At 44.2% G+C, this 27,879-nt stretch overlaps 1 protein-coding gene across 5 annotated transcripts in view; it reads right to left on the bottom strand.

The window, feature by feature from the left end:
* The window catches only part of BIVM (basic, immunoglobulin-like variable motif containing), a 29,307-nt gene extending 9,841 nt beyond the window's left edge, over positions 1 to 19,466 (bottom strand). For 3 of the 5 annotated variants that reach the window (XM_090022505.1, XM_090022497.1, XM_090022472.1), the window contains exons 1-7: positions 19,099 to 19,466; positions 11,398 to 11,983; positions 6,960 to 7,086; positions 5,953 to 6,048; positions 5,757 to 5,861; positions 3,344 to 3,438; positions 1,997 to 2,129 (exon numbers count right to left, since the gene is read on the bottom strand). In XM_090022505.1, the coding sequence (XP_089878631.1) occupies positions 1,997 to 2,129; positions 3,344 to 3,438; positions 5,757 to 5,861; positions 5,953 to 6,048; positions 6,960 to 7,086; positions 11,398 to 11,878 (1,037 nt within the window). In that variant the 5' untranslated portion in view covers positions 11,879 to 11,983; positions 19,099 to 19,466. The remainder of the gene's footprint in view (positions 1 to 1,996; positions 2,130 to 3,343; positions 3,439 to 5,756; positions 5,862 to 5,952; positions 6,049 to 6,959; positions 7,087 to 11,397; positions 11,984 to 19,098) is intronic. The other 2 variants (XM_090022481.1, XM_090022489.1) reach the window with 2 other exon arrangements.
* Positions 19,467 to 27,879: the final 8,413 nt, after the last annotated feature.

A 27,879-nucleotide genomic window follows, 5' to 3' on the forward strand; every position in this document is an offset into this window, starting at 1 on the left:
TGCAGCTGCTTCTCAGTTAGAATCCCACGTCACCTGGAAACAGAGGCACACAGGACATTTCCACCTGCCCCGCACATGTTTCCAGGAGACGCCATGAAGTGTCTGACCAGAAAGGGCTGTGGCAAAAATCTGTGCTCCTGCCACAGCTGCTTCCTGATCCAGCTATGCAGAAGGCTTGATGCAGTCCCACCTGGCCGCAGCAGCAGTCACTGCACTCCGGCACCCCATTGGCCAGCCCTCCTCCCATCTCCAAGGCCTCATGTATCATTTTGCCTACCAGGGCCCCTCCCACCCCTACAGCACTACCCATGTGTAAGTGTGCAGACCAGAACCTTGTCCCTGCTGGCCAGATGTCCCCAGCCTATCCCTTACAGCCCCACCACTCAATATTAATAACATATTCATTAATAATAGAATGTTAATGTTTATAATATATATAACAGATATAAAATCATTTCTTTAAATAGGGTGCCACTAAATTCTGAAAAGTCTTGGAGAGGTATATTAACTCTAAACAAGTTGAGAACAACTACCTTAGAGAAACTGAAACCACATGCCAGATTTGTCCAACTATGTCTTTTTGGAAGAGATTAGGAGGATAACATAATTAATGCCAAACTAGAAAACAGATCTTGTAATTAGCTGTATTGGCAGTTCCATTATGTTTTCCAATGTTTTGTTTATCCTTTTTAATAGTAGCACATTAGCTGTTTGAAATTTATGCAGTGTTCTAACAGTTACTAAAAAGCCTAAATTAACTACACATAAAAGCTCTTCAGGCAGCTCATTTAGGATTCCTAGGCGCAAGTTATTCAAACTTGCTGAACTAAAAAAGCCTAGCTTTAGCATCCATTTATATTGTTGAATTACTATTGGAAAAGACCCTCCTGCACTGCAGTTATATTATGCAGCTTTCTCTAAATTACAGAGCAAATATATTCAATACACCTATTATCAATAATTTCTTTAGTAATATCTTTAGTCCTTTTTGTAATGGACTGCTACCACTCTGTGCCTAGTATACTAAAACATTTCTTTATTTTTCTTCACTTCACTGGGAGTATATTTTTCTTCATGCCTATTCACTTCTCTTATCAATCAGAAAAATCGGTATTTATTACCAGGGTTTTCTCTGATAAAAAATCCCCAATTTTTGGATTAAAAAAAGTAACTCCAAATCCACATTTTTCCCCGATTAAAACAAAACCACTATATGGTTGAGTTGAAAGCTTGTAACACCACTATATGGCGTTTCATTTTAGTCAGTCACAGAAAAATATGGATTTTGGTTTACTTTTTTTAATCCAAGAAGTAAGGATTTTTTTTTATATCAGAGAAAACCAGGATCCTTGTTTATTACTATCAACTCCCGTCTTATGGTTGTTTTAAATCACTGCTCCCCACTACGATCACACTCCTCACCTCCACCTTTTTTCTAGATTTGGGGGGGTGGTTTGGGGAGATCTGTGCAAAACAATACTCGGCAAGGTACACATGGCTACAGCACATGTTGCCTGAAACTGGAGCCTGGTCAGCCAGAGCCATGCTCTGCGTGCCTGGCTCACCACCGCTGCAGCCCTGGGAGGCCCCCAGAACCCCAGGTAAAGTTGCTAGAGCCAATCCAGGTGCTGGCTCCAGCCTCCCCTATCCCACCACACACCAGATATGAGCTGAAGCTAGTTATCCACAGAGAAATGCACATTCCTGCTCAAGTGTTTCTACATAGTTTCAAAATATTCTTGCATGTTTCTGTTGAAATTCTCCCAAAGGATTTGTCTTATTTGTATTCACTTGAGCCAAAGTCTATGTAGAAATATGTACTAACATTTACTGGTTTGGGTACTTTTTTGCGTGAACATAAATGCAATCAAGGTATTAACACTTGTTAGCTTACCATTTCCAAAGCACACTGAAATGCAATTTAAGAAAGTGATATTACCTTACAATTAACATTTTGGTAGATGATTCTCAGCAAGCATAATTACCAAATTCTTACCTGTACGCTTTACTAGCTTTTACCGGGGTGGCTTCAAATCCAACAGGACAAAAATAATGATTTTGGCAATGATAGATGTAGGCCATCGATTCATCTTTCAATCCATGTGTTAACTTTGCCAAGGCCCCTGAAGCTACAAAGAAAAGTCTGATCATCCAAAGTGTTTTTGCTCTTGCATTCAGTGTTAAGCAAATGATAATTTACCTGCCAGCCTTTTTTAATTTTTATATCACATAAGCAGCAGCATATTGTATGGTAAAGGTTTGCAATCTGAACATGTAATTGCTGATTTGTGCCTTTCAGATTCTATCCCATACATCAGTGATAGCCTAAAACACTAAATCTGTATCTCTAGAAACAGTGCATAATTGAAACATGTATCATTTGAATGAGAAGTCAGATACAAATAATTCATCTTACAAATAACAACTGACAGAACTAATCAAAACATCTTTAAAAAAAATATCATAAGGTTGACACAATCCAGGAAATCATTCAGAACAGAACTGACAGTAAAACTACAGGCATATCATCTGGTCAGAATTCAGAAGATAAAGACAGTTCAAGCTTTCACCTCAACAATTTGAGGGTTAGCAAGTTCATAATTACTGAAGTATTAATTCACCAAGTTATTAAATAGGTATGATACATATACTGAAAGTATTTCAAGCACTATGATAGTGCTTAATTGATGTAGCTGTGATGGTCCAGAAATTATGCTTGAAGCAAGGATTTCTAAGGGCATCTTTTTATTGAATAGATGAATATTAACCCTACAGCACAGTAGGGATAGAGTTAGAAAAGCTTTCAAATGTAAGACCTCGTTCATGTAACAAGCACTTACTGATCAATTTCTAGCAAGAAAATTGCTTAATTTGATCTCAAGACTAAAAAAATATTTTAGGGGGGGACCAAATATCTAACAAATGCATTCATTTATTATTTTTAAGTTGTAATTTCAGAATTATAACTTTTGCAGAAAGAATACTGAAATGCTAAAATATACTAGAGCAGAACACAGTGTTACAATAAATGTACATATTAGGGATTAGCAAAATAAGATGGAAAGCCAAAGGTCTCTATGCACCTTTGGAACACTGCTTTTTCATAACCGTTACTTGAAATATGTTATTTTGGTAAAGAAGAGAAAGAGCATTAAGGCAGGCAGGAAAAAGAAAAATGTATGTAGTTCAGACTCATTTGGTAGTATTCCTGTACTCTAGGTTGAGAGTTTACTTAATTCTATAAGTTGTTCTTCTGCACTTCCTGTTCTACTGCATTTTACAGCTCTAAGTCTTCCTTATTTATAGATTGTAAAAAGTAGTGTTTTTAGGATTGCTTACTTACCCGTTTCTCCAGCTGTCTTGTTTTTCCCATGAGGTTTATATAGAACATAGGAATATCCTTTTATATGGAAGTGATCATTAATTTGTCTAAACCATCTGAAAAAAAAATTATTTTATGGATTTCAGTAACTAAAGAACTAATCTGCTTCAGTATTTACTGTTTCTTATCAATATTTATAGCATACCATCTTCCACCTTTTTCACTCTTGGCAATTTAGATGTAAGCTCTTTGGAACAAGAGCAGTTCTTTAAGGCTGCTTACAAACATAAAAAAAACCATAACAGTACTTTAGTTTAACTCATTCCCATGATGAGCCCCATGTGTGCCCAGAAGAGGCAGTAACTTAGTTGGACCTGGCTCCCACAACGTCTGTAAAGACTGGGTGCTTTAGTGGGGCTTTTATCTAAAAGCTGATTGAATAAGCTTTTAGATAAAAATGCCAAAAAGCCCCGCTGAAGCACCTGATCTATACAAATGATGAAGAGCTAGGTCAAAGCAACATGCTGCTTTTTTTGGTAAAGTGCATTTTTCTGGTTTCTTTTTTAACATCGCAAGCAGCCTAGGTGTTTATAACGTACCCAGTGTAAGGGTCATCGATCTCAGTTAGGGCTGCTGTGCTATCCAACTACAAATAAATAATAATTCCTCACATTGGAGCATTTTCACCTTAGTCTTGCTTATTCTGATCAACAACATAATGAACAAACAGCTAAATCCACAATGGGACACGGGCACTGCAACATTCAGCACCATTGCATCTAACTTTGGATGCCTGGCTTTTGTAGCAGCATCCACAAACCCAAGACATTTTAGAACAGCAATTCAGAACCCATAAATTAGGAAGCCACCTAAAACAGCAATACAAAATTCTGCAGACAGGATTTTGTCTCAATTCTAACCCCTTCCTCAGGCTCAAGTATCTTTCTCTGGGCTTCAAGGAAAATGCGTCTTGCCTCTGAATGCTGAAGTTCAGTGGTTGAAATTTTTCCATCAACAGCAGCCTACAAGTGATACAGCAGCCCAGTAGCAATGGCACTCAACCAAGATGTGGAAGGCCTAGATCTAACAAAGCCAAATGTCTCCCAGGACAGGGTCCTGACCACCAAGATTCAGGCTTTCTTTGCCCAGGTTGGCTCTTACCCTCCCCTGTATGCAAAATAAGACAGTTTCAAACAACAGGTAATGATTTGTTGGGCAAGAGAGACTCCAAGCATGAACATGACTCTTTAGTCTACAAGTTAGGCCATGTGACAAAAGCCCTGGGTTCCAATCTCTGTACCAAGAATAGTCATATCCTTTAAACTACTATTGGATAAAATACAGAAATAGTCCTTGGAAAAGGAGCCTATCACCAGGCAGTTATGCTATTCACAGAAGGTAGAAGATGTAGGCAAGTACCTTATATTGGGATGAGTACTCTAAACATGCCTACATTTCTGCTGCCTTAAACTGTTCATCTTAAACTGCAAAGACTGAGGTAGCTACAGAGTTAGAAAGTATCTGAGCAATGGTTTTAAAGATTACTGTTTTGGAGTAATGTGTCTAGCATGTGGGGAGGTGCCACTTTGGTGCTTGAGTTCCTTTGCGGCCCTATCTCAAAAAGTTCATGAATTTGCTATGTGTTAACCAGAAAACAGCCATGCAAGATCTCGTTCAATTCCTCAACAAGTCTGTACATAGACCTATCATAGCATCTGAGTCCTTTTATTACTTTTTTTAGTGAATGGACGTGGCAAACTAAAACGAAGGCTGATATGCCTCCTTCAAGAAAGGTGAACCTCTGATAATAAAAATGTTTCCCAGCAGGTTACTATTGCATACATTGGAAAAGTAACAAACTACTTCCTGTCCTTGGAGTGGAAGGACCCGGACAGTGTCAACCTCCTTTACCTGTGGCAAATTAGCTTGTTTAAATTTCTCAGGCATTGTGCCTAGCAGTTATGAGAGAGTTGTTTATCTAAACTTTTCTTAAAAATGAATGAACATGTGTAGACGATGATTTAGATAAGAATGATTCTGCCTTGACTGGGAGTTGGACTCAATGGTTTCCTGAAGCCCCTTCCAGCTCCACTCTTATATAATTCTGCAGGAAATCTTACCTGACTGTGAAGGAAAACAACTTTAATCCCCAATGACTAATGCTAGCAATTTGGTACTATACACAAATGTTAGAACAAAAATATATTTAAAAAAAGTTATTAAAAAAAAAACCCAACTCTGGGTACTATTGCTAAAACCCCTACAGCTTGATCATGAAGAACTCAGAAGCCACAGCTAGCTAAATCATTGCAAGGTTTATAGTCTATCTTATTTACGAGCACATTATTGCCATTTGAGAAATAAAATTCTAGATGTTTAGTTTTAGAAAGCTATTTTTCCATGCATCAGTGCTTCAAAAAATATAAAATGTTACCTCATTAAAGTTGTATTTCCAGTAAAGGGACCAAATCTAATCTCCTCAAATGGAGGTTGAAAGCCCAATATATGCAAAGCCTCTTCTTGAGTAATAGGTGGCAGGCTGAAAAAGGAAACAATAATGAATTATGCTTAAAAGTATTGAGATAATCATTTATATTCCTTGATACAGAAACAGAATAAAGGTGGCTTACTTTCCAGCTCCCAGTGTGCTGTATAAAAAATTCCAGCAAGATACTAAAGACGAAATTCCACAAGAAGTCTTGTACTGTGGTCGGCTAATACAGTACCTAAGGAGACAGTAAATCTTCTTTATTTAAAGATCTGCATCGGGCTGCACTTTCATTTGAGATCATTTATCCTAGTGTCAAGGGCTGTAGGACATGTTTCTCACTTTTTAAAAACAGCATCATCCTTGCATGAATTTTTAAAAAACCTGGCATAAACAAGTCCAGTCTTGCTTTCATTTAGATTTGCACCAGGACTACATCCTACCTTACAATGACTACACATCATCAAGCTGTAAGAAAGTCTGGGTAGATATATGTTAATGACCTGATAAGGATTTTTTTTTTGTCTTAGTATAACAAGGCCTTAAGACGGTCAGTCTGTGGATCAATACTTCCAATACTGCTATCCTTACTAAATTGCATTTTTGGTATTTTACCAATAAAGATGATTTCAGGTCAGTTTCTTTACATTAAGCATGCCACAGAACCAGTTAAGGTTTTATTAGTTCAGTGGTTTTATGTCAATTTAACTTCTTGTTCACAGAAAGTTCATTCACATTTTTATGCAAGTGATAATTTTTTTTCAAATGGCACCCAAAATAGCAAAGAAACATAGAAAGTAAGGATAAATGGTACTGGCATGCAGAAACAAGGCTAGTCAATGTCTGGGCACACTAGTGGTTTTATTTGTTTAATAGTACCCACATTCACCCACAAACTTATTTAAGTAGGAATATCTTAATATAGAGAAAGTTATCTTGAACACCACAAGGGAAATAACCAACATCTTCATGCAGAAAGTATTTTGGTTAGTTCATTGCCTTTGATATGTTAAATGTATCTCAATACATTTCCACCCAACATAAAAAGTATACAGTAAGATTTAAAAGAGGACCTTCAATATTTACAAAGAAATTGGGTACTAGATTAATGCTTTAAAAAAAAAAAAAAAAAAAAAAAAAAAATACTACCATCTCCTGAGGTCTAGCACTTTCCGCTGCTTTACGTCCTCAAACATGGAATAGTGAGAACACTCCTTGTTTTGCTTGCTCTTTTTGTCTGAGGATTTTTTTTTGGTTACTTGTTTCTTCATATTGCCTGAAAAAAAATATTAGAAGTAGCTAAACATTTAATATGCAAGGTACCACTGATCATACCCTTTTAAATTCCTTCTTGTTAGGGAATTCAATGTACTCTTAACGAAGACAATACTATGCACAGTAATGACAATCGCAGATGTTGTCAGGTGTTTATTTAAAGGCACACTGGGATCTAATCTCCAATCTAAACAACTACATCTCCTGCCATACCACACATGAATGACAGGCACACAGTTCTAAGATCTGGAATCAGATCTCAATCACTCCATACTTTTCAGTAAACCTGGGATGGTTTCACTCATGGGAGAATGGTTCCCATTCTGTGCACCCCTCTTGGTCTCCTTGGAGGGATGCATGGGGCAGGAGACAGAGGCAGTGGAGTTCAGGTCCTCAGTCTGGCAGGAAATAGGAGGCAAATACACCTTGAGTCTTTGTAGAGGAATGCTCCCAGCCTAGGGGGAATGTCCTTTCCTTGCAAAGACCTGAGGTAATCCAGATCTCTTCAGGGGAGAGATTCACAGCAGAGTCCCCACAGGGCTGACAGCTTGCCCCTGGGCAGACTACTAAAGCCAGTGCTCTCTCTTCTTCCCTCTTAGTGTGTGCACTGTGAGATACTGCTGGTCCTTACCACCCAAGAGAAGCATACAACAATCAATTAGTGTGTGAGAAGAGAGATGTTCTTGGTTGGGTGACTTAACGTTCTTGCAGAAGAGCCAGAAACCTGTATACACTCTCTTCTAGGAAAAATAGTAATGTCTAGATATGTCTACAGACCTAAGAAAGACAATTTCCCTAATCATTCAAAAACAGTTTCCCTAACCATTTAAGAAGATTAAAAACATATGCACAGTTTCTTCAGGGAAATTTTGACATCCTCGAAGTATAATTGCATTATAAAATTTCATTTTCTTCTTGCCCCTATTCCCACAGGAACTATTCAGCAGTTTTACCAGCGTAGATGCATCAAATTAAAAATGAAGACTAGCAATTTTCCCCTTTGAAAAATAAATCCATTTAGAGCTAACATAGGATTGAAATCTACATTTAAAAGCACCAAAAACGTAAAATCAATAAAGTATAAATAATAAAAACACATACATCGCCCTGATGCACAGAAACACAGTCTGGATTATGCAACTCTTGGCAATATTTACAAAGTTGTGGGAGACAGGTGAGGTACCAGGGGACTAAAAGAGAGCAAACACTGTGCCCCTCTTGAAAAATAGGGGAAAAAAATAGGACCCAGGGAACTATGACCAGTTAGCCTCAGCTCGATACCCAGGAAGTTACTGAAGTATATTATAAGCAAGTCTGTTTGCAAACATCTGAAAGAAGAAAGGCTGATCATAAGCAGTCAGAGTGGATTAATCAAGAACAAATCAAGCCAAACAAACCTAATCTTTCTTCAACAAACTGCTTGGCTTTATGAAAGAAAAGCAGTGGATATAGCATTTCTGGATTTCAAAAAGGCTTTTGACCAAGTCCCACATGATCTTCTCAAATGCAAACTGGAGAACTGTGGACTAGGCAAAACTACCGTAAAGGTGAATAGATAACTAGCTCAAAAGCCTTAAGCAAAGGGTAATTTATGCATTTTATAAATGGATCCAGACCAGAGTGACAGGAGGTTTCAAGTAGAAGCACACAGGGGTCCATCCTGGGCCCAGTGGTGTTCAGCATGTTTATTAATGATTTGGATGCCAGAATTGAGAGCTTCTCAAGCAAAATTTCAGATGACGTTAAACTGGCAAGGATTGTGAGCAGTTAGATGACAGGAATGCAATTCAGAGTGGTGACCAATTGGAAAGCTGGGCTGAAGTAACAGGATTAAGCTTAATAGTGAGAAATGCAAGATGTTCCACCTTGGAAAAAATAATCAAAACACAAAGACAAAAATGGTTGACACCTGGCTGGAAGGCAAAACTACAGAGAAGGGTCTAGGAGTCTTGGTGGATCACAGACTCAATACAACAGACTGCAGCTTTGGGCTGAATCACTGGGTGCATCTACACATGCAATTAGTACACAACAATAAACTCTGTCACAGTTTGTGACAGTCAGCTGCTCCTAGGTACAGCGTTTTTAGGTGTGCCCAGGACCGCAGCTGTTTGAGCCAAGGCAGAGCAGCCTTGAGTTGACAGGGGGGCTGGGGAGTCAGCCCCAGGCTCCAGTGGGCAGTGGAGGGGCAAGCTGGGGCAGAAGCACGCTACAGTGCAGGGTTAGTCAGCAGGCAGCCCCTGCACTGTAACACCCTCATGCCCCAGCCAGCCTTGGTCACTGTCTACACAAGTGTTTTGGCACATTAAATGACTCTGCTGTAAGTTAGTATCTGTCCTGGACAGTACTATCCTATAGCAGAGTTAATTCATTTACTATGCCCTAATATGGGTGTATGTGTAGACAGTGACTTTTTAATGCAGAGCTAATTAGTCAGCTCTGCAATAAAGTACACATGTAGATGCACCAATTAGGTGCAAGACAAGGTGATAGTGCCTCTCTACTCAACACTGGTCAGGTCTCCTTAGGAGTAGCATGCGCAGTTTGGGGCTCCACATCTTAGAAAGGACATGGAAAAAATTAGTGAGGCTCCAGAGGCATGAGACAGAAATGAAAGAGGCTTGGAAGGCAAATCATACAGGGAGGGCTTGAAGGAAACAAACAAACAAGTTCAGCTTGCAGAAGCAGACTTCAACTATGAAAAGGCTGCCATAAGGAGGGAAAACACCTGCTCTCTTGCTGCAGAGTAGGACACGGACCAATGGACAGAATCAACTGGCAGGCTCATAGAAGGCAGCTCCAGCTCTGGCCTTTGCTGCTATGGTGGGGAACAGCGGGTGGAAGCAGCTTCACCCACCCACCTGGCACTAAGGGGCGGCCTGGAATATGGAGTCCAACCCTGTGGTGCTGGGTGGGCATGCAGGGCTGCTTAGCAGAGGCAAGAGCCTTACCCACCTGCCTGGCAGATGGGCTCAGTTTTCCCCCCTCCCACTCTGGCCCCACCAGCTGGGGTCTACACAGTAGGCAGAGGGAAGGGAAGTCAAAAGGTGGGGACATCCCAGCTCTGTAGGGCTGTGAAGACCAGACCCTGGCTTTGGTGCATGGCTCTCAGCCCTATTCCTGCCTGCCAGCATCAGCCAAGACAGGCAGTGCAGAGGGACAGGGGGAGAAGCAGAGAAGATGCTACAGCCCCATACAGGTCCATGCTTCCACTCCCACTGCTGCTCTGGTGTCACCCTCGGTCCAGCTGGGAAGCTCATGTAGGAATGTGGGTACAGGTGAGTATGCAAGTGAGTAACTGTACAAGAGTGCATGTGCACATGCACAACCCTCATCAGGTCACCAAAACTTGTTAAGTGGCTCGCCAGCTCAAGTAATTGCCCACCTTTAGCCTATGCTCTACTAGGGGTATTTCCAGTACTTGTGGGCTTTGCTGGTTACCACACAGGGCCAGAAAGGACTCTCTGCCCCCCAAACCCATCTGCTGCTGAACATGTCAGAGTTTTGTTCTGCACTTTCCTCAGAAACACTAGGTATTGGCGGCAGCCAAGGCTGTGGAATTTAACAAGTGGGCCAAAGCATCTGCTAGAATGTCAACCCAGAGATTTGAGTCCAGAGAAGAGTCTTGCTCCTCCGCTCAGAGTCATACTGATCCCCATACCTGAGGTCAAGAATAGTCATACTGACATAGACTATAGGGGGTTTTGCCTTCGTCCGTTGTCTCTTCCCAAATCTATCATATTTTAACAGCACATAAGCCATTATCCCCCTGCTTTACCTGTGGCAGGTTAGGGTGTTATGTCTTGTGATTATATCAGGGTTGAAGGTGCAGTTTTACTAATAGCTTATACAGTGAATTCTTATAGGATATTTTGTATAAGAATATCCTGCCTCTGGCATGGGGTTGAACTAAATGACCTCTAAAGGTCCCTTACAGCCCTACTTTTCTATGCTGCTATGAGTAAGAAAGATTTTAAATCTTGGATTTTGTTCCCCAAAAGCTTGAAAATCTATACTTCAAGAATAAAATCACTTGTATATAAAGTTTGGATTCATGGGTTCTGCACAGAAGGATCAAGGAAAATAAAAATCATCTTCCATCTTGAAAACATCTGCAGAGACCTTCATGCCAGCATCTGTTCCCCCACACAGAGCCCTTCTACAGCATGCAAGTGGCACACAAGCTCATTATACACCTCACTGCAGGATGTAAATAGCAGAATTGGCTTTGGCCCCTCCATTCTTTAATTGAATTTCACCCAACAAGCATTTTTTTAAAAACATTTTGCAGTAATGTAATGTAATGTATTACCTTCTCTGTTTTTCAGACCTGGAGTCACTCCATTGAACTCTGATTTATCAATTTCCCAGGCCAGTGGAAGTTTTCCAAGACTACTAGACAAACTTTCCAAATTAGCATCTTCTTTGTAGATTATCTCTGAAGCACCAGTTTGAATTCCAATGAAATCAGGTGTACTATTTCCAACATTTAAGGCAGCGCTATCTGGTAGGCAGGCACTAACTGTAGCACTTGGGCTTTTACAAGCAGATGTTACTCGGTTTAAAAAAGCAAAGTCTGAGCAGATGGTATAAAATTTCTCTCGAGTGTGTGTCACAGGACATCCCCATGGATAAAGCCCATCTCCGCTAGGACCCAAGGATGTAGTGGAGGTATCTGAAGTGCAATATGGCTTCACAGCATCATGAAGAGTCATTTCTGGAGATTTTTCTCCAGGTCTGTTTTCATTATTTCCAGGACCATTCTCCCTTTCATCTTCTGCAATGTTAGGCATTGAATGCTACAAAAAGGTTTTATTTGGCTAAGAGGTGTTCAATTTTTAAAAATACAAAAGCAGCCTACATCATTGCCTGCAGATTGCAAGCTACAGATGAGGTGCCTGAAAGCAAGAAGAAAAAGAGTTAGCACTATATATTTCAGTTAGTAATTACATTGTATACAAACTTTAAGCAAAGCTTCTTAATAGTTACAAATTATTAGAACGGCAATACATGTCAAAGTATTTCAGAATGTACACTGATGTAGAACTATGTCCTAATACCTATTTTCAGAACACGATTTTAAGATGTTGTTAAAACTAGCAAATTGCATATTTTGTGCTGACAGAATGCTGAAATCAACTATTTTAAACCTAAAATAAAAAATAGGTTAATTCTCCGTAAAGAAAAAAAATAAACACAGCTAACCACTTCACTTAGCGCTAATTAGCCACCACTCATGATGAGAATCAGGTGTTTTTGTCCTGGGATGGTCCAGAAATTTATATGAAGATAAAGCACAGGGCAATCTGGTCTTGCTTCACCTAATGGAGGTCAGGGTCATACTAATCATGTGTGCCATGCTGAGAGAGGGGGCAACAGAGGGATTCTGGGTGAATTATTTGGGATCCCATTTCATGAAGTTTGCCAGGCATTTAAAGCTGGTGAAGAAACAGGACTCTTTAAGAGGGGAAAAGAAAGGTGCAGCTCAACTCTGGGAGTGAAGTAGTAGTAAAAATGTATGCAATAGAGTGGCTCACCATAAATTCAAGAGACAGCACTGAGGGGGACTGCACTTAATAAGCACTACCACATGTCTAATTCAAATGGGCTGCACTAACCTATCCTTGTGGTAGGCCTTTTGGCTAGGGGCAAGTGAAACTAGAGAGCATCTGAACTCCAAAGCCCTCAGGTCTGGAGCTTGCATGTAGGATGCCTGCTATGGCTTTGGGAGTATCTGAAACCTCAGAGTGATGAGTCTGGGACAGGGGCAGGCAAAATACAGCCCATTATCTGGCGCACTGGTCCCCTAAAAATTTAGAAAATTAATATTTATCTGCCCCTGCCTGTCAAAGATGACAGCAGACAGTGGCAGTAGGACCCAGGGGGAGCCAGTGGCAGGACTAAGCAGCCACAGTAGCAAGTCTGGCCTAGTCCTGCCCCCCTCCCCCAGCTCCAGCCAGAAGCCCATGCCTAGCAGCAGCTTCTGACCTGGGACCCTAGAGCTGTTCCTGACTCCCTGCACCAGATAAAAATTCAGATAAGGAAGTGGGGGGGACCGTGGTCAATTGCCCCAGTCCGCAGGATTGTGCTGGGCCAGCTGCTGCAGTCTTGGCTCTGCAGCCAGGAATCACGTGGTACCGGAATAGATAGTGAGCAGGGGGAGAGCATGGAAATGGCTGCAGAAGGCAGGGAGCCCACACCAGTCTGCCAGGGCCAGCACTGGTGGGACCCAGTGCAGAGTGACAGGAGTGCAGGGCTAGGCCTGCACTGGGCTGGCTCCCCCCTCTCCCTGCTGACACAGCCCTGCCCAGCTCCATAGAGCCCCTGCCAGCCTATGCCCCACCTGACACTGGTCACAGCACAGTGGCATGGGCCCCACACTCCTGCCCAGCTGTCACTGAGCTCCACACACCTGCTCACTGCCACTCTCCCGCCACCTGCCGCAGCCATTAACCTGCTTTCCTGCCTGCAGCTGCCGCCACTCCAGCACCACATGGTTCTCAGCTGCAGTGCCAAGCTGCAGGACACAGCAGGAACTGGCCTGGCCCCACGATTCTTGGCTGGCTCCGTGCAGTGCCAGCCAGGCCAGTCCGATTCCTGCTGCATCCTGTGGTCTCAGCCGTGCAGCTGGGACTTGGTGCCAGAGAGGCGAGCGGGGTGGAGCAGAGAGGAGGAACCCAGAAGCAGCATGAAAAGGGCAGCAGTGGCAGATGGGAGGGGGAAGTGGCTGCAAGTAGCAGCATGGGCCTGTGCTGGTGCCCCACAGCCAGGATTAACAGGAGGGCAGAGCCCAGGCTTGGAGGAGCATTGGCAGGAGCACTGCCCGCTGTGGGGGGGAGGCAGGGCCTGTGGGCAAACCCTCTCCCTCCACACATGCCACAACCCCCCCACAGCCACTCTCCCCCCACACACTCACAGCCCTGCAAAAACCCCATACCCACCCACACATCCGTACACACACCTTCATGCTCCTCTACCCTACTTACACACACCCATATCCCCATGCCTATCCACCCCCCACAAATCCCCGCCACACACACACCTTCCCCAACACACCCACAGCCCCCACAAACCTATACCTACCCCCCATCATATACAAGAGTAAGATTTCATTTTAAGCTATTATACAATCACCTCTACGCACACTACACAAACACATGTAATCAGAACAAAAATATTTTTTGAAATCTAATTAACGTTGTAGTAGATGTTTGATTTTTAGAATACAATTTGGTATTTTTCTGTTTCCGAGACAGCAAAACCCTTTGCTGAAAGCAGTACTTCTGGGGGACCAGGGGAGGGGCTTCTGGTGGCAAAGGTCAGAGGTTAGGAGGTGGGATTTCTGGTCCCAAGATGGCAACCAGAGGGGCAGGGCACCTTGCGGCCATTAATGGCTTGCCAAAACTCGGGAAGCGGCCCTCCACCCAAAATAAATTGTCTGCCCCTGATCTGGGGGTTAGTATGCTTGCAAATGGTAGTGCTACACAAACATGAACAACTGAGATTTGCTCAGTTGAAATTTGGAACTTAATTCAGAACTGATTTGGCCCTGGAAATGAAATTTTATTAAAAAGAAAAAAAGCCAAAAAACTATCACGTTTGCCCAATACAGACATTTAGTTTTCTAGTCATGGTGGGGAAAGTAGTAGGTATGCTGGAGGGTAGAGCTAGGATTCAGTGACCTAGACAAATTAGAGGATTGGGCCAAAAGAAATCTCATAAGTTTCAACAACGGCAAGTGCAAAATCCTACACTTAGGACAGAAAAATCCCATGCACTGCTACAGGACTGGGACCAACTGGCTAAGCAGCAGCTCTGTAGAAAAGGACCTCTTACAGCAGACAATAAGCTGGATACGAGTCAGCAGTGTGCCCATGTTGCCAAGAAGGCTAACAGCATACTAGGTTTCATTAGTAGGAGTGCTGCCAACAGATCAAGGAAATTATTCCCCTCTGTTCTGCACTGGTGAGGCCACATCTGGAATTCTGCGTCCAGTTTTGCGCCCCCCACTACAGAAAGGCTGTGGACAAGTTGGAGAGAGTCCAACGGAGAGCAACAAAAATGGTTAGGGGCCTGAGGCACATAACTTCTGAGGAGAGGCTGAGGGAACTGGATTATTTATTCTTCTGAAGAGAAGACTGAGGGGGATTTGATAGCAGCCTTTAACTAACTGGAGGGTGATTCCAAAGAGGATGGAGCTAAACTGTTCTCAGTGGTGGCAGATGACAGAACAAGAAGCAATGGATTCAAGTTGCAGCAAGGGAAGTTTAGGTTGGATATTAAGAAAAATTCTCACATTAAGAGGGTGGTGAAGCACTGGAACAGGTTACCTAGAAAGATGTGGAATCTCCATCCTTTGAGGTTTTTAAGGCCCAGCTCAACAAAGCCCGGGCCAGAATGATCTAGTATGGGATGGTCCTTCTTTGAGAAGGGGGTTGGATTAAATGACCCCCCTGAGGTCTTTCCCAAACCTAATTTTCTATGATCCTATGCTCAGTGTTGGCTGCATTTAATTAACTTCTTAGTCAGTTTCCACTGCAGAGCACTTGCTGCTTTTGCCAGCAGTTTAATGATATATAATTTACTGAGAATTTTAGTGAGAATCCCTTGTAAGTGAGTATAAAAAGGTACCAACTGAGGGGAGAAGACCTCAAGTATCTGAGTAAATATGGTATTATCATAACAGTAATAATACATTACACTTACACATCTCAAGGTATTTCCCAAATACTAAAGAACAGAAGGGTTATGACTTTAAAAAAGTCCATTTCATTCTTCAAATCATACCTCCTTTTCTAAAAATGAAGATCAATATTTTAGTAAACAGAAGAAAAGAAAAAATCCTGTTTGTATACTGACAGCACTTTATCATCTGCTTTGTTGCTTTCCCCAGTAAACATTAGCTCTCATTTATCATGGAAAGAAAGATCCTGGATATAGTCACTACAGAGTACCTAAGGAACTGGGATTCACAACACTTCATTTTCTTCATAAAAGAATAGAATAAAAGAGAAGACTCAGGGCCAAATGGTACGCTTAGTTGTTTCAAAACAACATAGGAAGGAAAAGTGGTCTTCATTTTGTTTTGCTTTAAGATGGGAAAATGTGCCTGAAAGCTACCAAGTACGGCACACAAAACTCAGGAAAAGATGCTGTAGCCAAGTTGCTTATCAACTAATGTTTTAACAGATCAGAGTTGATGGTTTCCACTGAATCATCTATCCATAGGCACCATGGGCAATGCGCTCTGTCTGGGAAAACAAACAAACCAAAGGGTGAAGCATTAGGCTTGACACTCAGAACAGAGCCCAGGTACACAGACTTCAGACTGAAAGACTTTTTGCAAGTCCTTTCATAGCATCTGATGAAGTCAGCTTCAGCTCAGGAAAGCTCCTTTTATATAGATATAGAGCTCTATACATACATAATTTAAGATACATATAAACTAACCAAAATAGATAGATTCTACAACTGTGTTTCTCAACCTGTGTGTTGCAACCCAAAAGTGGATCGCAAGAATATTTGAAAGGGTCACAAACAATCACAGCAAAACACGGGGAAGCACAGGTTTCTCCTTGCAGGCTGGCAGCCTTCCAGTCTGCAAAGAGCTGCTTGGAGTGATTGGAAGCAGGGGGTACCTGTATCCCAGGTATGTATGCACACACCCATGTGGCCAGCATACAGCCAGAGAAGCTGGTGTGGGAGCAGCCCTGCAGCTGGATGCAGGTAAGTCTATGGGGAATGGGGGGCCTTGGCATGGGGACTAGAGGAGCAGGGAAGGGAGCTCTTTCTGGGTAACGGAGCTGCATGGCCAAGCTGGCAGCATTGGGGCTAATGCACATCTTCACAGGGGCAAGGTGGCTGGAAGACACTGCCAGGGGCGGGGGGCCGTGGCCAGGCCACCTGGTGCGGTGTGGGAACCCTAGCCCAGGAAAAGGGGTGCCACAGGCCTCACCTCCTCCAGCCTGTGCTGGAGCTGGACTCGCTTCACTGCCACCTGTACAAACTGGAGCTACCACAGCCACCATGCTCTGGCCCAGGTGGGAAGGGGGCAGCTGGGGGCCCCCTCTGGCAGAGCAGGGGAGGAGACGGGCTGCAGGTCAGGAGCTAGGGGCACCAGCATGGCCTGGGGGAGGAGGGGTCAGGGGACTGTGGGTCAGGACTAAGGAGCACCAGCAGGGCCAGGAGTGAAGGCCAGTGGCAGAACTGGGGGGCTGCAAGTCAGGAATGAGGGGTGCCAGCAATTTGCACAAGGATGAATGTCACCTGGAAGTAATGAAGGGCCATATGTTGATATTGCTGTTAATATTTTCCTGTTGATGTTGATTTCTGTCTTAACTTTAAAGACCATTGAGCTGCTTTAGCCTGCAGTGCACAACAAGTATTTGGGGCCCAAAATACTTGTGTGTTTTCTACTTAAACTATTTACTGGGTCGGGATGGTCCACAGATGTTTATAATGGGACTTGATACAAATAGGTTGAGAACCACTGTCTTATAAGGAGCAAGTCTAACCTACCCCGCATGTACATCTACTTTGTTATAGTTATATAGAACTCTATATATTAAATAGACACACTTCAAGATGTACAAATCCATGTATAGAATATTTGTAGATGTAAAGATATCTCAAAGTGTGTGCGCATGTGTATGTATACACACAGAGAGGCAAATCTATATCCAACTACTCTGACTAGTTTATAAGGCACAAGTCTGCTCTACCCTGCATTTATATCTACTTTAATATACGTATGTCCAGTCAAGCCAGGCCTTTGGTCTGCTATCTGGTACCATGTAAAGCAGTACTGTCTGTTTCATGGTTGGGCAGTCAGTGCTGGCACCCCCACCTGGGCTAGCATGGTTAAGGGTGTGTGGACACTCGGCAAGACTCAAGACAAGACCTCTCAAAGAGCAGACGACTCTGTGTCAGCCAACAGCCATCCATCCCTGGAGAAGAGATGGGCACTACCAGCTCACTTTGCCTGAAGAATCACCAATGACACACAGCACCTAAGGTGCCCCAATGGTTGCAGAAGCCTTGGGACTGACATGACTAGGTATAAATGTAGGTAGGTAGTTAGCTCTCTAAAATACTTAGGGATATGTTTATATATCTTGCAGTGTACGTATCTACTACATATCTCTTGAAGTGTGTATACGCACCTAAGAGACCTCCCTATACCTGAAGAAGGAAGTTTGTGCCCAAAAGCTTGTAAAGAACAATTTTTCCAACTATTTAGCTGGTCTAATAAAAGAGATCACATTTACCCAAATAACCTTGTCTGTGAGAGACTTACATATATACCAAAGTACATTCTAATATTATAAAAGCTTAAGTCTGTCCATCGGTAACACTTTATTCATGCTCTAACTGGCTGACAGAAACAGCCAATCAGGGTGCTCCAAGTGTGGGGGAGTGCTGCTATGATTCCAAAGGGGGTGAGGGGGGAGGACCAGACAGAGGGTGGGGGAGCGGGGGCCAGCAGAGCTCCCCAGTCCATAGTTATAGAGATATACAAACACGTCAAGGTAGTAAACTGTTGTATCTATAGAGCTCCTGTGCTACACACACAGACTATATAGATATACATCCGTATATCTTGGGGCAGGGGAGGAAGAGATACACATTCTAAGTGCCCATGTACAGAGAGAGAGAGAGAGAGAGGTGGTCACCCCTATAGCTACCTCTATCTCTCTACACAGCTCAGTCTGTAAAGGTGCAACTCTCTCCTGGCTCCTACCCCATTCTGTTCAGCCCCTGAGCCCCGCTGCCTGCCCGGCCTGTGGCCTCTGCTGGCTTCGGCCCACGCGAAGAACCCACACGTGCGGACTCGCGGTGTGGGGGCCGCAGTGCTCCTGCTGCCCGCGCCGTCAGTCGGCCCCAGAGTAAACGCTCAGGGCCGGGCCCGCCAAAGCGTTGTACTGCGCCCCCCCACCGCCGGCGCCGGGCAAGGGGGCTCGCGCTCCGACGGGTCCGCAGAAGAGCCAATCCCCGGCGCGCGGCCGGCACCTACCTGGAGACTGCTGCTCGGCGCGCGCGGGGGACGTCGCGGCCGCGCCGGAAACAGAAAGAGGAGTGCGCCGGTCGCGCGGGGGGGCGTGCTCCGTGCGACTCACCTGCGCTCCCCTCCGCGCCCCCCCGCACGGCTGCCCAGAACGCGCCAACCCGCCCGGAGGGGGGGCAGAGGTGTCGGCAACAGAAGAGGCAGTCGTTACCCGCGCGCGGCAGCTGCGGAGACCTCGGCACCGCCTTCGCTAGTCACTAAGAGCGGCTCCACGATCTCCGGGGGGACCGCGCGGCCGCACCGCAGAGGGCATCGACCTCAGTGTCCGTTCCCCACCCCAACCTCACGCGTAGTTTCGCCCGGCGCTGCCACAAGCGCTTGGAGGCTGGGAAGGGAGGAGCAAGAGAAGTGCCCGCTCAGCCAATGAGCGTGCAGAGAGACGTGGGGGGCGGGATCTAGCAACTCCCAAGGGCTGGAGGCGGGGTTGTGTGGGGCATCGCCCGGGCGCCAGTGAGGAGGGGGAGCGGGCTGATCTCGCCGCATGGAGCCAGCCAGAGGGGCCCTGGCGGGGGGCCAGACTGGCTGTGCTCTGCCCTGTTTTTTCCACTGCAGTTACATCACTGTGTATGTGTGTGTAAGGGAGTGTACACACACACCCCTTCCCTGTGCCTGAAGAAGGGTGTTTGTGCTCCAAAGCTTGCAAAGAACAATTTTTCCAACCATCTAGTTAGCCTAATGAAAGAGATCACATCTACCCAAAAGAACCTGGTCTGCCCAGATAAGTACACAATGTATTTAGCGAGATTTCCTTGTAAGCGATTACAAAACTGTTTTTTTTGTTCTCCCCCTGTGCCAGTTGGGGAGAAAGCGTCATCATAATACCATATTTACTCGGCTATTAAATAACAGTAATAATAGTTTACACTTACAGATCTCAAAGTATTTCCTGAATACTAAGGAATGGAAAGGATATGACTTTAAAAAAACTCCACTTCATTCTTTAAATTGGACCTCCTTTCCTAAAAAAAAGCTACACTTCTATACTTTTTTGTTTACTAAAAACTTGATGCATGTGTATACACACACTCTGTATCTCTCTATATATATGCATATACATTTATATACACACATACAGACCTATATACACGTTTACATACACATACACAAATACATATGTTAGAAATGGAATATTATTAGAAATGCGCAGCTTGCATCTTGCACCTGATAAGAAAGAAATACTGCCAAAGACTCCTTTCTCCCCCTCACCCGCCTTAGCCTTTCTCAAGCTGATTGCAGGAGCTAAAATTCAATTATCTATGGCCTTGAAGTGTGAACTTTTGGCTAACTGTTGTAGTTTTTGAGCATGCTTAATGAGCTGATGCATATTTACCTCTCCGCCCTGCATACTTAAGTAGCTAATTATACTATACATGCGATGTATGTAATGATGTAACTACATGCATGCTTGTATGAAACGGAAGTAGCTGTAAGAGTTCCGGTGTCTGCACACGTGCTCAGGAGAGAGAAGATAAATTCCGCTTGCAAACACAATTAGTGGGTCAGAAGCTGATTTGGGCATCAATGCCCCACTCTGACCTTGTTTGCAAACAAATACATCCTTTTGTGCTGGCTGATGTTTGTGTGTCTGTGATCTTTGCGGGCCTCCAGAGAAACGAACCGCTTTTTGCAACATATCTACATATAATATATATATGTAAAACCCAGTAGTACCTAATGCACTACACCTGGCATCAAGTTTTCCTTAGTGTATAATAATAAAATAAAATTCAAATACATCTTTTTACTATAATAACAACCACAATAATGAACAACAAGCTAAAACTGAAAATTTCACAAGGAAAGAAAAACATTAAAATGGAACATATATACCCATAGACATGGTATTACTCATTGGTAGCAAATAAACTGCTAGCCAACTTCACTGTCCCTGATATTCCTGGTTCAGTAGAATTGGGTTCAAAACACTTGTTCCTTGTTGTGCTTCATGAAAAGATGCTGAAAACTTCCCCTTGTCTTTGTTTTTGAAACCTAGAAGAACTGATGATAGTAGAAGAGAAATGCCACATACCAGCAGCAAATCATAAGTGTGTTGCACAAAAGCAGTTCGTTTCTCTGGAGGCCCGCAAAAATCACAGACACACAAACATCAGCCAGCACAAAAGGATGTATTTGTTTGCAAACAAGGTCAGAGTGGGGCATTGATGCCCAAATCAGCTTCTGACAAACTAATTGTGTTTGCAAGCGGAATTTATCTTCTCTCTCCTGAGCACGTGTGCAGACACCGGAACTCTTACAGCTACTTTCGTTTCATACAAGCATACATGTAGTTACATCATTACATACATCGCATGTATAGTATAATTAGCTACTTAAGTATGCAGGGCGGAGAGGTAAATATGCATCAGCTTATTAAGCATGCTCAAAAACTACAACAGTTCGCCAAAAGTTCACACTTCAAGGCCATAGATAATTGAATTTTAGCTCCTGCAATCAGCTTGAGAAAGACTGAGGCGGGTGAGGGGGGAGAGAGTGTAATCAGCATGAGAAAGACTGAGGTGGGACTGGGGGAGAAAGGAGTCTTTGGCAGTATTTCTTTCTTATCAGGTGCAAGATGCAAGCTACACATTTCTAACAATATTCCATTTCTAACAATATTCCCCCCTCAAGATGCTTTTTGCTCCCCATTTTTATTTAGACAGATTAAGATAATTACGAGGAATTTTTCTGAGTACCATGACTTTTGCTACAGTCTGCCCTTTGAGGGGAACTGTTGCAACTTGCATTCCTTCAACTGTGGTGGTTATCAATCTTATGAAACAGGGAGTAAGGCAAGGAATAAAAATCAATCCAGTCAGAGCACACAGAAATACAAGCCTTACTTTTTTCCACCAAGCTCCTTCAAACAGATTAGACCACCAGTCTTCATCCCATATGTTTTTCCACGTTTGTATTGGTATATGAGCTATTTTCCTAATCTCTTTGGTAATTTCTAAGACTGCTTTTTCGTTATCATTTATTTGGAGGCAACAATTAGAAAGGTTGAACTTTCTACAGACTTTGCCATCCTCTGCGAGTAAATAGTTTAAGGCCATTCGATTTTGGTATATGGCTTTTCTTATCTGAGAACTCTGTCTGGCCAGTAACTCGAGAGCAATGGCAGTTTGGTTAGTAATTATTTCTAAGACTGCCTGCAACCTGATAATTCTATTTAACATGTATATTGGTGTCTGGTATTTTTAACTTTCATTATCAGTTTATGTAGCTGGTCTATAATACTCAATAATTTTTTGAGGGGGCCATTTATCTTTTTTTTCACTTTTGGGAGCCACTCTGTGTCAAACTTACATTAATACTTTTCTTGGTTCTTTTCCAATCATTATACAAAGAGATTTCCAACTTATTTTTAACCTTGGACGGTAGTAAAAAGAAAGCTGGTACAATCACTCCAATGTAGTAGGTTCCTACCCACCCTTGTGGTAGTATTGTATAGGCCCGTCGTCCGCAAATCCAATAATGTCCTTTTAAGGCCCTGTTCTCCCTTCCCAAGGCCAGGGGGTCACGGTTTCACCAGTAAAGAGGGGGATAGTATTTGTTGTTCCTATGCCTTAAAGGGCCAGTGTAATGGTCACTTGGTTTAAACCGACATCTCCATGCGCTATCTTTATCCCTATACTCGCACTCGGTTACCTCATTTGTGTCATTTGAGGTACTCCAAAATTTATTAAACCACGCTATCGTGTCATTCGGGTGCACCCATTGCCAATTATAGAAGTAAGGTATGAATTGCTCACTTCGGGTCTCATTATATGCCTGACATTTTGTAATGTTAGGATCGAAATGTGATAGTCTTGCCCTTTTGGCCTTTTGGAAGCAGGTGTCCTTATCATGCGGGGATGATTGTGGAGTGGATGGTTTACATTTCATCCACGTGGAGTTTGAAAGTTTGATAGCAGTAGAATTCCCTTGACCCACATACCTGCTGCAATTAAGGGCATAACAGGTAGTGCATGTTCGGACCCATTTCAATGTCCATGTACAATGGCTATGTCCCAAACTCTTCCCTGTGCCATTATTACTGATGCAATACTTTCCTAATGTCACTTGGGAAAGATCCCAGCTGTGGTTCTTATCCCATTCTTGACTAGTACTTTTAACATCCGCCTTACTACTCACAGCCACTTTGGGGCCAAAGGAAAAGCCCTCTAAGGCCACCGGCCTCCGGCCTCTTGGAGTCCTCCACAGGCCCAGCAGTTGGTGAGATTGAAGGTATCTGCAATTCTTTCCATCATGTCAACATACAAATTTGCTTCTGGGGGAGCAATTGGGGGAAACAGGGATATAGGGTGGCGGCTAGGGCTGCTTAATCTTGCCTTTTTTACTACATAGATAACAACAAGGTATATTAAGACTCCCGCCATATTCTCCCTCTCTTGAGATCAAATACAGCCTAAACTTTTTCTTTGTTACTTCCTTATTTGATTTTCTGGACTCTGATTAAGCCGTCTCAGGTGCACTTGGAGATCACCAGTAGGTTCACAGCTCCACCTGCTGGCTTCTTGTTAGGAGGATGGCTCAGCTTCCGGAGCGAGCTTGTCCTGGGAACTGATGTCCTCTGACACTCGTGGATGTTGTTTTACATGGGTATGGTGTATCCAACGGTCATGGCCAGCAATCTTTACAGCGGTATAGGTTGTTAGAAGTACCTGGAAAGGGCCACTCCACCTCTCAGTCAAAGGTTTCTTTTTCCACCGCTGCACCAAGACCTAGTCTCCCGGGCGGAAGTCATGTACCGGTACGTCTAAAGGCAGACGTTGAAAGGAGGCTGCATATCTGTGAAGAGAAGACAAGACAGACTGCAAAGCAATAACGTACATGTGAAGCTCACTATTACCTAATTCAAAAGTTACATTTTCTCGCATCCCAGGGGGTAAGACTCGAGGAGGCTTGCCAAACATAATTTCATACGGGGTTAATTTAATGCCCCGTTGGGGAGTGTTTCGAATGCAAGTAAGAGCTAGCGGCAATGCTTCAGGCCACTTAAGGTGTGCTTTAATACAAATCTTGGTGAGTAGAGTTTTTAAGGTCTTATTCATGCGTTCCACTTGTCCTGAACTCTGTGGTCTCCATGGTGTGTGTAGTTTCCAAGTGATCTTGAGAGCTTGTGCGACCTCTTGAACTACTTTTCCCACAAAGTATTGTCCTTGATCCGACTTGATGGATTTGGGCAGAGAATACTGGGGAATGATTTCCTGCAACAGATACTTCACTACTGTAGCTGCAGTGGCAGTCCTGGTGGGCCATGCCTCGACCAAACCGGAGAGCTGGTCTACCATGACAAGTAAAAACTTATGATGTCCGGACCGTGGGAGCTCGGCAAAATCAATCTGCCATGCTTGTCCAGGGTACGCTGCCCAGGGTCTACCTCCCATTGGCACAGGAGGTTTCATTCGAGGGTTTACTTTCTGACATGTGATGCACCTGGTAGCAATACGCTGAGCTTTTACATATAGCCCTGGGGCTACTGCTTGGCGGATCATTAGATCACCCATAGCCAAGCCTCCCATGTGGGTACTTGCATGGAGCTGATGCAGCACCTCCCAGAGCAATGGCCTAGGTATCATGACTTTCCCTCTTGGTACTATCTATCACCCATGGGAGTTCTTTTCTGCGCAAGCCCCCTGTGCAAATTTATTTTTTTCAGGGGAATACTGCAGGACTAGATCCCGGATGTATGGTCATACGGCATGGGACAAGGCCTGCCTGGATACTTCTTCCGCCTCTCCTCCAATAAATGTGGCTTCCTTTGCTGCCTCATCAGCCCTTGCGTTTCCAAGCTTATGCTTTTTCTCAGCAGCCTTCCCATGGGCCTGCACATGAATTACTGCTACCTCTTTAGGCTGGTGGAGTGCATCTAGCAGCTTGATAATCTGAGGGCCATTAGCAATTCTATTCCCAGAAGCTGTAATGAAACCCCTTTCTTTCCACAATAATCCGTGCGCATGAACCGTAGAAAAAGCATAGCGAGAATCAGTATATACATTAACCCGCCGGCCTGTCCCCAACTGTAATGCTCGGGTGAGCGCAGTGAGTTCCGCAGCCTGTGCCGACCATGAGCTCGGCAATGATTCCCTCCATACTACCTTATCCAAGGTTACCACTGCACATCCTGTTCGTCTTTTTCCATCGATGACAGAGCTGGAACCGTCTACGAAGTATTCAGCATCTGGGTCTTCAATTGGGTCCTCAGCAAGATCAGGTCGCACCTGTGTGGTTTGATTCAGGACCTCAAGGCAGTCATGCGTTGGTCTCCCTGGTTCCGGCAGCAAGGTTGCAGGGTTCAAGGCTGTAGTGTGTTTGAAAGTAAGTCCTAGATTAGAGAGCAAAAATATCTCATACCGTGATTGTCTGGAAGGGTTGAGAAACTTTCCTCCCTCAGTCCCTAGAATCTGGGGAACTTCATGTGGGGTGTGTACTTCCATGTCCGCACCCATGACTATCTTCTGGGCTTCTTCGACAACCACTGCTGTGGCTGCCACAGCCCGAAGACAGGCTGGCCACCCGAGCGCAACCGGATCTAGAACCTTTGAGTAATATCCCACGGGTCTCCAAGTTGGGCCTGATGGCTGCGTCAGCACCCCTGATGCAACCCCTCGATTCTCATGAACATACAGTCGATATGGCTTTTTATTATTTGGGATGGCCAGGGCAGGGGGCTGGGTTAATGCTGCTTTAAGCAGATCAAAGGCATGCTGCATTTCTTTAGTCCATTTCCATTCAGTGAGACTCTCCTTAGTCAAGGAGTCATACAGTGGTCTAGCCTTTTCACCATAATCTGGTATCCATAGTCGACAGAACCCAGTTAGCCCTAGGAATGCCCGCAGCTCCTTGGGTGACTTAGGTGAGGTTAGACCTTGGATTGCCTGTATGCGATCCGCACTCAGGGCTCTGACTCCTTTTGAGAGCTTATATCCCAAAAACGTAACTTGAGGCTGACATATTTGGGCTTTCTCTCTAGAGACCTTATATCCTTTTTCCCCTAGGGTGTTTATCAGTGATCTGGTGGCTTCCTCGCAGAGTTGCAAATTTGGGCTTGCAACTAGCAGGTCATCCACATACTGGAGGAGAGTCACTGCGGGGTGTGATCCCTTCCACTCCTCCAAGTCCTTCTGAAGGGCAAGTCCGAAAATACAGGGGGCTGCTATGAATCCTTGTGGGAGAACTGTCCACATGAGCTGGGCTTTATGGAAAGTATCTGGGTCCTCCCATTCAAAAGCAAACAATTTTTGACTCTCTCGGTGAAGGGGAATGGAGAAGAAAGCATCTTTCAAATCTAGCACTGAAAATATTTCAGCTTCTCCCGGTACTTGTGTCAAAATCATGTGTGGTTTCGGGACTACAGGGTGGTCTGAAAGGACCTTCTTATTTACTGCTCGCAGGTCTTGGAACAGTCTGTATGAGACCCCATCTGCCTTCGGCACTCCAAGAATAGGGGTATTATATGGTGAGGACCCTTCCACTAGCCATCTGCACTTCTTGTATTTCTGTATTAACGGCTTGAGTCCAACTCTGGCCGCTCAGCTGAGTGGATACTGCTTTACCCGAACGGGCCCCTCCCCATCCTTGAGTATGATCCTTACCGGGGAGAGCGACTTAGGTCGTGCAGGGGTTCCATCAGCCCATACCGAAGGGTCTACTCCAGTCATGTGATCTTCAGAACTTACTACAGGGCGTCGGTCCTCCAGGAGAGCCATCTGATAGTTCGAGTTCTGCTTGACAGGTAACTGGACCACCATCTAGTCATCTCTGAAAAATATCTCAGCTTGCAGTTTTGTGAGTAGGTCCCGCCCAAGTAGTGCAACCGGGCAACTTGGAGAATATACAAAGGAGTGCTCAAGCAAATGGTCCCCCACTTTGGTGAGGAGTGGCTTACAAATGGGGAATCCCTCAATCCCTTCCACAAGAACATGCTGGTCACTAGCTCTTGCACAGGGGTTTTTTTCTGGAATCATTGAAAATGTAGCCCCAGTATCCACCAAGGCTTCAAAGTTTTTGCCACCAACCCTAATGGTTACCATGGGATCTTCTCGGGCTCCAACCCGAAGGGTAGTGGTCTTAGATCCCTGTCCCCTTCATTCTGTGTCCTCACCCTTTTCCTCTGCCCGCATGAGGTGACCTCTTGGTTCACCCTCTCTCTTCTCCTTCAACTTTGGGCATTCCCTCTTCCAGTGTCCTTTCTCCCTGCAGTAAGCACAAACGTCTGCTCCCACTCTTTCTCCTTTCCATTTCTGTATCTCAGCCTTTCCAGGGTTACCTCCAGTTATAGCAGCTGCCAGCGCTGCCATCTGTCGCTGAGCCTTTTTATCTTCCTTGCGTTCCTGTGCCTGCTCACGATTCCCATATACCTTATATGCAATTTCCACCAGCTCTGAAATCGGTTTCCCAGGACCTCCCTCAGTTTTCTGTAGCTTCTTATGAATATCAGCAGCGGATTGACCAATAAACATAAGATTTACCATGCGTTGATTATCTGGGGCTTCTGGATCTAGGTCCGAAAACCTGCGGAACACCTTGTACAGCCTCCCGAGGAAAGCTGAGGGATCCTCTTCTTTTCCCTGTCTCACTTCATACAATTTAGACAGATTAGTAACCCGAGGCTCTGCCTTCCCCATTGCTTCCACTATAATCCCCTGATACCGTGCACTCAGCTCTCTTCCTTCTGCGGTATGATTATCCCATCTCGGTTCCTCAACAGGGTAGGTATCACGCAAG

The sequence above is a fragment of the Crocodylus siamensis genome, chromosome 1 (genome assembly GCF_052110815.1).
Source record: "Crocodylus siamensis isolate JL-2025a chromosome 1, ASM5211081v1, whole genome shotgun sequence".
Lineage (NCBI taxonomy): Eukaryota > Metazoa > Chordata > Crocodylia > Crocodylidae > Crocodylus > Crocodylus siamensis.